The sequence below is a fragment of the Arachis hypogaea genome, chromosome 13, assembly GCF_003086295.3.
Source record: "Arachis hypogaea cultivar Tifrunner chromosome 13, arahy.Tifrunner.gnm2.J5K5, whole genome shotgun sequence".
Classification (NCBI taxonomy): domain Eukaryota; kingdom Viridiplantae; phylum Streptophyta; class Magnoliopsida; order Fabales; family Fabaceae; genus Arachis; species Arachis hypogaea.
The window spans coordinates 41660313-41672207 of record NC_092048.1 but is presented as its reverse complement, the minus strand read 5'-3'; the positions used below and the strand labels follow the sequence as shown (position 1 = coordinate 41672207).

The 11895-nt window shown below is 37.8% G+C and overlaps 1 protein-coding gene across 1 annotated transcript; it reads left to right on the top strand.

The window, feature by feature from the left end:
• Positions 1–9237: 9237 nt before the first annotated feature.
• Positions 9238–11475, top strand: LOC112738202 (cysteine-rich receptor-like protein kinase 44). The gene is made up of 6 exons (XM_025788540.3): positions 9238–9354; positions 9573–9703; positions 9778–9991; positions 10077–10311; positions 10803–10953; positions 11061–11475. Exons 1-6 carry the CDS (start codon positions 9321–9323, stop codon positions 11346–11348), a joined length of 1053 nt encoding a protein of 350 aa, XP_025644325.2. The 5' UTR covers positions 9238–9320; the 3' UTR covers positions 11349–11475.
• The last annotated feature ends 420 nt before the right edge of the window (positions 11476–11895 follow it).

The following is an 11895-nucleotide window of genomic DNA, read 5'->3' as shown; positions in this document are numbered from 1 at the left end:
GCAACCAGTACCTTTCTTCCACCACCATGAGAGGTGGCTTTGTCCGTGGAGGACATTCACGGTCTCATGACCCACGAGATATGGAACCGCGAGATGCAGAGCTCCGTCAGAGATATGGAAAGAAGGTCCGCAAGATTGGAGAAAGTGAGGCTTTCTCAGGGGAGATATCCTTAGTGCCGAGAGAGGAAGATTGGATGATTGGAGAGCTAGAGAGTGGAGTGGAAGGCCGAGCAACAACAAGATCCTTCAGAGATGCAGTGAAGGGGGGGAGAAGACCAGTGGGAGAGATGGAAGATGATAGCTTTTCCTCTTCAGACGAAGAACTTGGAGAGAAGACAGAAGAGATGGAAAAAGACCAAATCAACGATAGCAGCAATGGAAAGAAAAGCCATGAGCCCTCTCCTGAAATACGAGTAGAGAAGGTAAATGGTATTTATAATTTTATTATTAATGAAGCTGGACTTAAATCACTGAGACATCAATGGTGGGATACATTGATTGTCAAATTGCTTGGAAGAAAAATTTCACTGCCAGTACTAAGCAGGCGATTAGAGGCTATGTGGGGAAAACAGGGCTCTATTGAGGTGATAGATCTTGGCAACGAATTTTTTATTGTGAAATTCTTCTCACAGGAGGATTTAGATTTTGCCCTGACAGGTGGTCCATGGAAAATCTTTGATCATTATCTAGCCATTAGGTTCTGGAAACCAAACTTTAACCCAATGGAAGCAACCATAGATAGTATAGCTGCATGGGTTAGGCTTCCGGGTTTGGCTATTGAATATTATGAAGAGGAGATGCTGAAAAGGATTGGCAACATTCTAGGAAAAACTATGAGAGTGGACACAAATACAGCAGATAAGAGCAGAGGCAAATTTGCAAGACTTTGTGTTGAACTTGATCTGACAGAACCCCTTGTCTCACAATATTCTATTAATGGAATCAGATATTTGGTTGAATATGAAGGTCTCCACAGCATCTGTTTTCAATGTGGATTAGTAGGACATGATAGTAATAGCTGCCCCCGGAAAGTTGTTGCGAACGAAGCCTCAGGGGCTGTAGCTAGGGGTGCACATGGGCCGGGTGAAGCCGGGTTTGATAGGACCCAGACCCGACCCGAAATATATACCGGGTCTATTTATTAGACCCGAACCCGACCCTAGACCCGATGAAACCAATACACTTTCGGGTCACAATTATACCGGGTAAAAACCGGGTGAAACCGGGCCGTTAATATTACATTACGTTAATACCTTCTTGTAAGCTAACATGTAAAAATATCCAAATTTTCAAGACTCCAACCATTATTTAACATGGTAAAATTCACTTAGAAAAATATAATAAGAACCAACCCTTCTTTAAAATTAAAGCATAACCACAATCAATATTAAAGCAAAACCACAATCAATACTAATATTGTCTAATAATACCAAATATTTAAATCAATACAAATAACACAATATTATGCATTAGTCTAAAGTCTTATGCATTCTAAACATAAAACATTAACTTATAGTCTTATAATGACTAATAACACAAAATATTAAGGTTTACAATACTTAAATTCCACATAAGAATAGTCATGATCCATCACTAATAACACAAAATATTAATTGTGTATGATGACCGGGCCACCGGACCGACTTCGGGTGACCCGAGCTATGGCCCGGACCCGACCCGAAATAATGACCGGGTCTATTTTTGAGACCCTTACCCGGCCCTAAACCCGATGAAATCACACCAAATTAGCCCCTAAAATGTTCGGGACCGGGCCGGGCCTTCGGGCCGGGCCGGGTCTGTGCACCCCTAGCTGTAGCCATGGCGGAAAAGGAGTCGGATGTTGGAGAGAAGCAGGTTCCACAAAATGACAAAAATGAAGAGGGTAATAATGGAAAAAACAATAATAATAAGGGTAAAAAGGTAATGGAAGAGGAAGACAGTGCGTACGGACCATGGATGATGGTGCAGAAGACAAATCGTGGCAAAAAAGCAGGAAAAGTCCAGCCTGGAGAAGGTAGTGGAGGTGCCCAAAATGTAATTTTGAAGATTCAGAATCAAGAAAAATGTACTAGGTTTGCTATTCTCAGTGCTGCAGAAGAAGAGAATCATATCATTGAAGAAGGTTCTATACCACATCAGCAATCTATGGAGAAGGACACTAACATCAGTAAAGGAAAACAGCCCAACACATCAATTGATAAAAAAACAAAGCAGAAAGAAAAATGCTACTGACGTGGTTAATCCAAAGAACAAAACCAGTTCTCCCCAGCCCAATAAAACCCAGCCCACTAACCCGAAACCAAAACAGGCAGAGACAAGTACTCCACAGCCCAACCCAAGTCCAATCCCTAAGATGCCAAATTTGAACAAGACTGAAACCCAAATTGGGGCTAGCAAAACACAAAATGAATCCAAACAGACCAAATCCAACGAAGCACCCAGTGACCAAAACATGAACCCCACAAATAAGAATAACAGTAGCAAACCTAGAAACACCCAGCAGAGCAACAAACCCCTAACTACCATCGGAGAGGAAGGCCAAGATGGGTCATTGGTAGAAGAATTTGTCCCAGAAACTATAATGTCAGATGAGCATATGGATGACATTGAAGGGCCTGAACCAGAGCCACCGGACCTGAATCTGGTCAACACAAGGACAATGATTGAAGTCATGGAACTATATGAGGATCAGAGACACCATCAAAACCAACCTGGAGAGAAGCAGGTGCGAGAAGGGTATGGAATACCACAAAGAAATGAATCAGATACAGTCATCTATGACGAAGAGGAGGCCATGAATATGGCGGAATAGTTTCTCCCTGTTTTATTTTGTCTTTATGAATATTATGGCTTGGAATTGTAGAGGGGCGGCTGGGAAGCCTTTTGGCCGTACCCTGACTGATTATTTGAAGGTGTATAGAACGGACATTGTGATTCTGCTGGAGACTAGATGCAGTGGTGATAAGGCCAGAAATGTAATTAGAAAGCTGGGTTTTAATTACTATCATATTGAGGAGGCTGTCGGCTTCAGTGGGGGGATATGGATTATGTGGAATGATGTGGACATTAATATTTCTGTGTTAGTGTCTAAAACTCAGCATGTGCATTTGGGAATTAAAAGAGGTATACAGGAAGAGTGGCTTCTTACGGCAGTGTATGCAAGCCCACAAGAAGGTAGAAGAAGAGAGTTATGGCATGATCTAAGGAATCTTCAACAGAACATAAGGCAAGGTTGGTTAGTAATCGGAGACTTCAATGACATTGCTGACCCTTCCGAAAAGAAAGGTGGAGGAAGAGTGGATATAGGAGCTTGCCGAAGATTTAGAAAATGGATTGATGATTGCTCGCTTCTTGACCTTGGAGCTGTTGGAAACCGTTTCACGTGGAAAGGCCCAAAGTGGGAGAATTTAGATAGAGTTTTCAAGCATTTGGATAGAGCAATGTCGAATGTGACCTGGAGGACCAGGTTCCCAGAGGCTCGGGTGGAAGTCTTGGCAAGGATTAATTCTGATCATCATCCCTTATATGTGACTATGCTGCCATGTACTCAGAAAATTCAAAACAAACCCTTCAGATATGAAGCAATGTGGGAATTACATCCTGAATTCAATGACTTTGTCAGAGGACACTGGAAAAATAGCATCAACCTGAATCAATCTCTGAACCAATTTAGGAAAGAGATCATCAAGTGGAATAGAGATACATTCGGCCATATTGGAAAGAAGAAGAGAATTCTAATGAGAAGGATAGAAGGAATACAAAGAGCATGTAACTATGGCAACAATCCTTTTCTGGAAGAGCTTGAGATCAATTTGAGAAAGGAGTTGGAGGATATCCTTGATAAAGAGGAGATAATGTGGATGCAAAAAGCTAGGGACCAGTGGGTGATTGAAGGTGACCGAAATACTAAGTATTATCATGCTCGAACCATCATTCGTAGAAGGAGGAACAAAATCTTAAAATTAAAGAGCTCTGAAGGGAGGTGGATTGAGAACCATGAGGAGTTGGCAAGCCATGTTATATCCTTCTTCAAAACCTTGTATACAGATGATAACGAAGGGCCATTCTTCTTATATGATGTAAGGCCTTATCCCTCTTTAGACGAGAACATCAAGAAGAATCTGAGGAAGATGCCTACAGAAAGAGAGATCAAAGAAGCACTTTTCAAGATTGGGTCTATGAAAGCTCCAGGGCCGGACGGTTTTCCTGCTAGTTTTTTCAAACAACATTGGGAGATGGTGGAAGAGAGTTTTATCAGTATGGTGAAACAAAAGTGGGCGGATCCTAGCTTGATGAACGATATCAACTCCACCCTTATCACGCTCATTCCTAAGGTGAAATTTCCAGATTCTATTACTCAGTTTAGACCTATCTCCTTATGTAACGTTAGTTATAAGTGCATCGCGAAGATCATTGTAGAAAGACTCAAGCTTGCTATGTTGAATAGAATTGCTCCTTTTCAATCCAGTTTTGTTCCGGGTAGGAAAATACATGATAACATTCTTATAGCTAAAGAGTTAGCTCATTCGATGAAGAAAATAAAAGGCAAAAAGGGAGTAATGGCAATAAAGTTTGATTTTGAAAAGGCATATGATCGCCTCAGATGGGACTTCCTCAAAAATTGTCTTCTAGATTTCAACCTGGGAGAGCAATTTGTTCACCTTGTCATGGCTTGTGTCTCCTCTGTACAATATAATGTTCTATGGAATGGGGGAAAAACTGAGGACTTCCATCCAACCAGAGGGCTAAGACAAGGGGATCCCATCTCACCATACCTCTTCGTCATAGCAATTGATAGACTGTGACATATTATAGAGGATAGTGTGGAGGCAGGAAGATGGACCCCGATGAAAGTTGGGCGCACGGGACCATCAATCTCTCACCTTTTATTTGCCGACGACTTGCTTGTCTTTGGAGAAGCTTCTATAGGCCAAATGGAGGAAATCAAGAGATGTATGGATCGATTTTGCTCTGTCTCTGGTTTGAAAATAAGTAGTATCAAAACCACTGTTACCTTTTCTAACAATACGGGAAGGGAAGATAGAGAAGCCATCTTAAATGTTTGTCATTTTCAAGAGAAACCGGTCTTGGGGAGATACTTAGGAGCCCTCATTAGTAACCATAGAAAGGGAAAAGAAAAATTTAAAAATGTCCTCGACAGAATGGAGAGCAAATTAAAGGGATGGAAGACCCAGTGCTTGTCTCTTGCAGGGAGAATCACTCTAGCCAAGACAATTTTGAGTCCGCTTGCAAATTTTGACATGCAACACTCGAAACTACCAAAGGGGATATGCAACCAACTAGAAAAATCCCAAACAAAATTCATCTGGGGTGATTCTGAAGGACAGAAGAGAATCCATCACATTGGCTGGAGTACACTTTGCAAGCCGAAGATCCAGGGCGGAATAGGAATGAGGAACCTTCAGGCTGTTAATGAATCATTCCTTATGAAGATCATTTGGAGGCTTATCACAGAATCAGACTCACTATGGGCAAGAGTTTTCATTAGCAAGTATATAGAAGGAAGGGAAGGAACAGAAGGGCTGAGCAGAAGGGCAAATGATTCCACCCTCTGGAAAGAATTAGTGAGATTATGGCCACAGGTAGAAAAGTATTGTAGGTATGTGATTGGAGACGGGAGAAATGCACTTTTTTGGAAGGATAAATGGGTGCCGAATTATGATAGACTTGATAGAGCTGCCATCAATCCAATTCCCAGTTCTAGAAAAGATGATTTGGTTGTGGACTATGTGGATGACAAGGGTGAATGGAATATTGTGGATATTCAGAAGTTTCTGCCTGAGCACATCATAAACATCATTAAATCCATCCCTCCCCCAAAGAAAGATTTGCAAGACTCAATTTGTTGGGGATTAACTACTGATGGATGTTACACTGTTGCATCTGCTTATAAAGAACTTACCAAGACAACAAATATTGAGTGCACGTCCAAATGGATGTCAATTTGGAAGTGGAAGGGGCCAGAGAGAATAAAAGTTTTCATGTGGCAGGTTTCTCATGGAAGAATTCTGACAGCAAGTAGAAGAGCCAGAATGCTAAGGACAAATCCAAATTGCCATTGCTGTACTGGACACCCTGAAACAACACTCCATGTTTTGAGGGATTGTCCGAGAGCCTCAAGAATTTGGACTCAACTCTTAAACCCAGCTGCGGTTGCGGTCTTCTTTGGTTTAGACTTAGAAGGGTGGATCAATTTCAATCTTAAAAATGATCTTGGGAAGCACTCCCCGTTGGATTGGAAGGATGAGTTCTTTGTAGCTAACTGGTTGATTTGGAAGTGGAGAAATCAAGAGATATTCTCACCACCGTTCATAAGGCCCAAGAACACCAATGTAGTGATTAGGAACACAGCCCAAAATTTCAAGGAAGCTCATCAAAGAAAACAGCAGGGGATGAAAGGGAGAAGATCACAGTCTCAACAGTATATTCATTGGAGGATACCTCCCAAGGGATGGGTAAAGGTGAATACTGATGGAGCTGTAGGAGACAACGGGACAAAAGCAGGTTGTGGAGGTCTCCTCAGAACTCATGAGGGAGAGTGGCTGGCGGGATTTCAATCTAATCTCGGATGTTGTTCGATTTTGGAAGCAGAATTGTGGGGAGCCTACCATGGGATGAGAATGGCGTGGGAATTAGGCATGAGAAGGCTTATAGTGGAAGTGGATTCAACTGAAGCCTATGACATTTTGAATCGGAAGTTCCAATCGCAAAAGACCAGTGCCCTTTTAAGAAATATACAGGACATGATAAATAGACCATGGGAGCTTGCTTTCAATCACACCTTCCGTGAAGGCAATGAATGTGCTGATTGGCTTGCCAAAAGGAGCCTAGGAAAGCAATCTGCTTTTATCTTCTTAGATTCTCCACCAAGTGATCTCGTTAGGGTCATAGATAGTGAGAAAAAAAGGGAATTAGTTTCCTATCCTTTAGAGAGTAGTTAGTGTTATTTCTTTTGGGCCTTGGCCCCTTATTTTCACCGAAAAAAAAAAAAAACACTATTGATAGTCAATTGATGGTTACAAAACACAAAAATTGCTGGCCCTAACACTCCTCTTAGAATATATCACCCTATTATGACCCATATATTAAATAATTAGTGTATGCTTAGTTTGTATATTTGAATTTTTGTTTTTTTAGTTTTTATTTTTATCATTTTTTTTTGAAATTTTATAAATAAAAATTAAAAACGAAAAAAAATAAAATTTTATTTTTTTATCAAATTCTAAAAATAAAAAATAGTAAAAATAAACATAGAAAATAAAAATATGAACAAAATTATTTAAAATGAATGACCTAGCATATATAGAATACCACAACCATTGAGTGCTATGGCCAATTGAAATCCAATCTCCCGGAAGTTGAGCTGCAGTTTGTTCTCCTCCTAGGCTTTTTAAAATTTAACAGGCTTTTTAAAATAGGAGAGAACTCCGAAAAATGTTTTAGATCCTTATCCCTCAATTTTATATTACAGAAAAAGCATAGAGAATTAATTTTTAATTAGTCAACATTAGTTTTTTTTATTTTAAAATTTTTTATTTTATAAAAATTAGAATATAGAGTTTATGATTTAATATTTAAAATTAAGAATTTATGACTTAAGATTTATAATTTAAGATAAATAAAATAATTTAAAAAAAAATTAACTATTTAACGTTTATTATATTAGAACACTTATTCATAAAAGACCCGCAAATTGTCTAAAATATCTCTCTTCTATATGTAATTAACTTTTTTTTTTTGCAATTACCTAAATACTTTTCATTTTAAATTTTGAAATTGCGAATCATCATTATGTTCGTTGACAGCCACAAACTTTAATCCACAGTTAAATAAATTCATATCTCAGAATTGGGAACTCTGATCTCTCTGCATGCAAGCACTGCATAGCACATAGTAGCTAGTTGATGGTCTAATTATTCCCCCCTTAATTAATAATTACTTAACTAATATTATAATGAAGCAAGAATAAGAGAAAGATACTGCATTGGAAGTTTGTATTCAACAAGATATGTTTTCCAACAATACTAGCCAACATTACATTACCTTGTTTTCGATGAATCCTATATGGAACACAACCTTTGAATACTTCTCCCCTGTTCTCCACTTCCCACAATGATCCCTCTCTCTATTTCTGCAATTTTCAATCTCTTTTCTGAATACAAACAGAGATATTAATTAATTAAAAGCATAAAATAATTTAGTTAATTTAATTTTATTATCCAGCTATAGCTGTTGCCAGTTCTTACTGAATGAATTATTGTGGCTGAACAACTTAGATCAGAGTTGGTTATTCTTTCCCAAGAACAACAATAATGCCCCGTGGAGTACTAGAAGGTTTCGTTTTTTCTTCCTTTTATTTAGATTTGGTTTTGAATCATAGGAAATAATTCATGCATTATGCTCATAATTCCTTTTTGAGTAGTTTTGAATATTAATTATTGGCTCTTGATTTCAATTATCAAACTATAATCATTATTAATATCTTAGGATAGGATTATAGGAGAATTAGGATACTGTTTTAGGTTGAAAATCATCTTACAAAGAAAGACACAAATTTGGCTATAATAACATGCAATATCAATTAGTTTTTGTTTTTCCATGGTATTTTTTGGCTCGGTAAACTAAAGACTAATCTATCATAGATCTGAACTTCATTTAAGGATTTATCGCTAGTCAATGAGTTATTGTATGTACAAGACCGGATTCAAATCTCTCGACACTTACTTAAGTGGACGAGTGAACAACTTGACCATCCCAAATTGGTTATTAGTTTGATCTCTTCATTTTATACATTTTTTCATTTCTTTTATTCTTTTTCCTCAATCCAGGAATTTGGAAATCACATTCATTTTATACAGTAACATTAGATGATCTTGTTCAAAATTTCTACATATGCCTAGAAATGACATTTTCTATGATTTTCCCGGCTTAGGTTAGTATTCTTTTGTCAAAGCTTTGAACAGGAATGAATGAAAAGTTCTATGAATTTGATAGTTTTAATTTGTTTCATCGCAGTGGATCCACCACCTCCAGCATCTAATGAAGAGCCATCCCCTAAGAAAACTGATACAACTTTGTTCTTCCTTGGAGGGATAGTGATGTTCATCGTATTGTTGATAATTTTGGTTGTATTTTGGAAGCGTATCAAAGGGAGCAAAAATACAACACCTCCTAAAACTACTAAAGGCAAACAAGGTAGTTTTAATTTGAGAACAGAATCTATGTTAAAGATATTTGTTTATATTAATTTGTGGGGGTTGGCTTCTTAATTAGGGAAACTTACTGAAACAGCAGAAGTTATGGATATGATGTTTTCATCTAAACAACAGCAAGGTAACTGAATTTGAAACGTGGCACAGTATGTATTAATACGTTTTTAATTAATTTCACATTTGTTATTAATCATATATTGGTGTGTGTACCCAACAATATATGATTAAACGCTATTAAGAGGAAAAAATGTTAGATATAGCTAATTATTTTCTTAAACGCTATTAAAAATACTAGTACTTATAATGGAGGACAAAATTAAAATTGTTGTGTGTACCCAGGATCCATGGAGTTGTTGAGTGGGAACCTTAGGACAATTAGTTACTTTGACTACCAGATATTAAGAAGAGCAACCAAGAATTTTTCTCCTACTAATCTTCTTGGAAGTGGTGGATTTGGGCCTGTCTATCGGGTATGATTACAAAGTTGAGGCTAATACAAAACGTATGTATGGCTGATCCTGAAGTGCATTTTTGGTTTTGGTAGGGAAAGTTGATGGATGGAAGACTAATTGCTCTTAAGAAACTATCTTTGAACAAATCCCAGCAGGGAGAAAGAGAGTTTCTGGCAGAGGTGAGGTTGATCACAAGTATCCAACACAAAAATCTCGTTCGCCTTCTTGGATGTTGCATAGATGGACCACAAAGGATACTTGTCTATGAATACATGAAGAACAGAAGTTTGGACTTCTTCATATATGGTATCCCTTCTTTTTATAATTCCCACAAGAGCTTAGAACTGGTTAAACAGAGCAAATTGAAACTTTGAAAATTCCCCTGATGCAGGGAACAATGCTGATCGATTCCTGAATTGGAGCACTAGGTTCCAAATTGTTCTAGGCGTGGCAAGGGGATTGCAGTACCTTCATGAGGATTCACATCTAAGAATTGTTCACCGAGACATCAAAGCAAGCAACATTCTTCTTGATGATAAGTTTCATCCCAAGATTGGAGACTTTGGCCTTGCCAGATTCTTCCCTGAAGACCAAGCTTATCTTAGCACACAATTCGCTGGAACATTGTAAGTCCAATTATTAAATATTTTAAATTACTATGTATGCTAGCTGCATATTCACCATGTTACTCGTGTTATATTTAAGTTTTCTATTCATGTTTCTTTTGGGGTCATAAATTGGATAGCCTCTAATTTTGGGTATTATAATATTACAACACACATCTATACTACACACACACAATTATACACAAAATATTAAGAGTTCTCATCCACTATTGACCCTAATCAAGTCTCAAACCTGAGTACGCAACACATATTGTAAAGCAAAGATTTTCACCATTAGACTAAGGTCTTGGGTGCAGTTTATGTTACTTATCGTCATTTATTACATATCCCAAGTAACCACACTATTGCTAAAGTTAGTTAGCCTTAGTTAGAAATGTCTCCAAGTTGGTAAGTTAGTATGCAATTATTCATTTTAAGAAGTAAATGAACCTAAGTATACAGTGTTTCAAATAGCATAATTTCCTGTATGTTCTTTTAATTTCTTGAAAAAGGGGTTATACAGCACCTGAATACGCTTTAAGAGGAGAATTATCAGAAAAGGCGGATATCTATAGTTTTGGAGTTCTGTTGCTCGAAATTATTTGTTGTAGAAAAAACACAGATCTCACTTTGTCATTGGAAATGCAGTACCTCCCTGAATATGTAAAGTTTCTCAACTCTCTATTAAATCTCAATAATTTAGAGAAACATAAGCTAGTTAGATTCTTATTTAATGAACTAGACTCATCTTTTTTATGTTGATGAAATAGGCATGGAAACTTTATGAGAACTCAAAGATTATGGAGCTTGTAGATCCAAAGCTGAAAGAAGAGGGGTTCGTGGAGAAAGATGTTATGCAAGCATTCCACGTGGCATTCCTCTGCCTCCAGCCACTTGCAAATCTAAGACCTCCGATGTCAGAGATCGTGGCACTCTTGACATTCAAAATTGACATGGTCACAACACCAATGAGGCCTGCGTTTCTTGATCGAAGGCGCAAAACTGATTTTCAAACCCCTTCCCCAGAAGTAATATCCATGCTTTCACATCTCCCATGAGTAGTCTTATGTAGTAACCAGAAGGATTGCTTAAACGGATCTATATTCAGAACAAATTCTTGTATATTCATAAATAATACATGTATTAAAAACAATCAATATCACTTATGAGTAGTCTTATGATGGATATAGTTATGGTTAGAATTAGGGGTGTGCATGGGTCGGGTGAAACCGGGTTTGGTGTGACCCAGACCCGACCCGAAATATATACCGGGCCTATTTTTTAGATCCGAACCCGACCCTAGACCCGATGAAACCTATACACTTTCGGGCCACGATTATACCGGGTAAAAACCGGGTGAAAACCGGGCCGTTAACATTATATTACCTTGATACTTTCTTGTAAGTTAGCATGTAAAAATATCTAAATTTCCAAGACTCCAATCATTATTTGACATGGTAAAATTCACTTAGAAATATATACTAAGAACCAACTCTTCTCTAAAATTAAAGCATAACCATAATCAATACTAATATTGCCTAATAACACTAAATATTTAAATCAATATAAATAACACAAGATTATGCATTAGTCTAAAGTCTTATG

What these genes read in the sequence shown, in the direction of transcription:
- LOC112738202 (XM_025788540.3), top strand. Translation starts at nt 9,321, where the DNA reads ATGGATATGATGTTTTCATCTAAACAACAGCAAG. An exon ending in TTCATCTAAACAACAGCAAG is followed by an intron (nt 9,355 to 9,572) that starts GTAACTGAATTT and finishes GTGTGTACCCAG; the next exon opens with GATCCATGGAGTTGTTGAGT. An exon ending in GATTTGGGCCTGTCTATCGG is followed by an intron (nt 9,704 to 9,777) that starts GTATGATTACAA and finishes TGGTTTTGGTAG; the next exon opens with GGAAAGTTGATGGATGGAAG.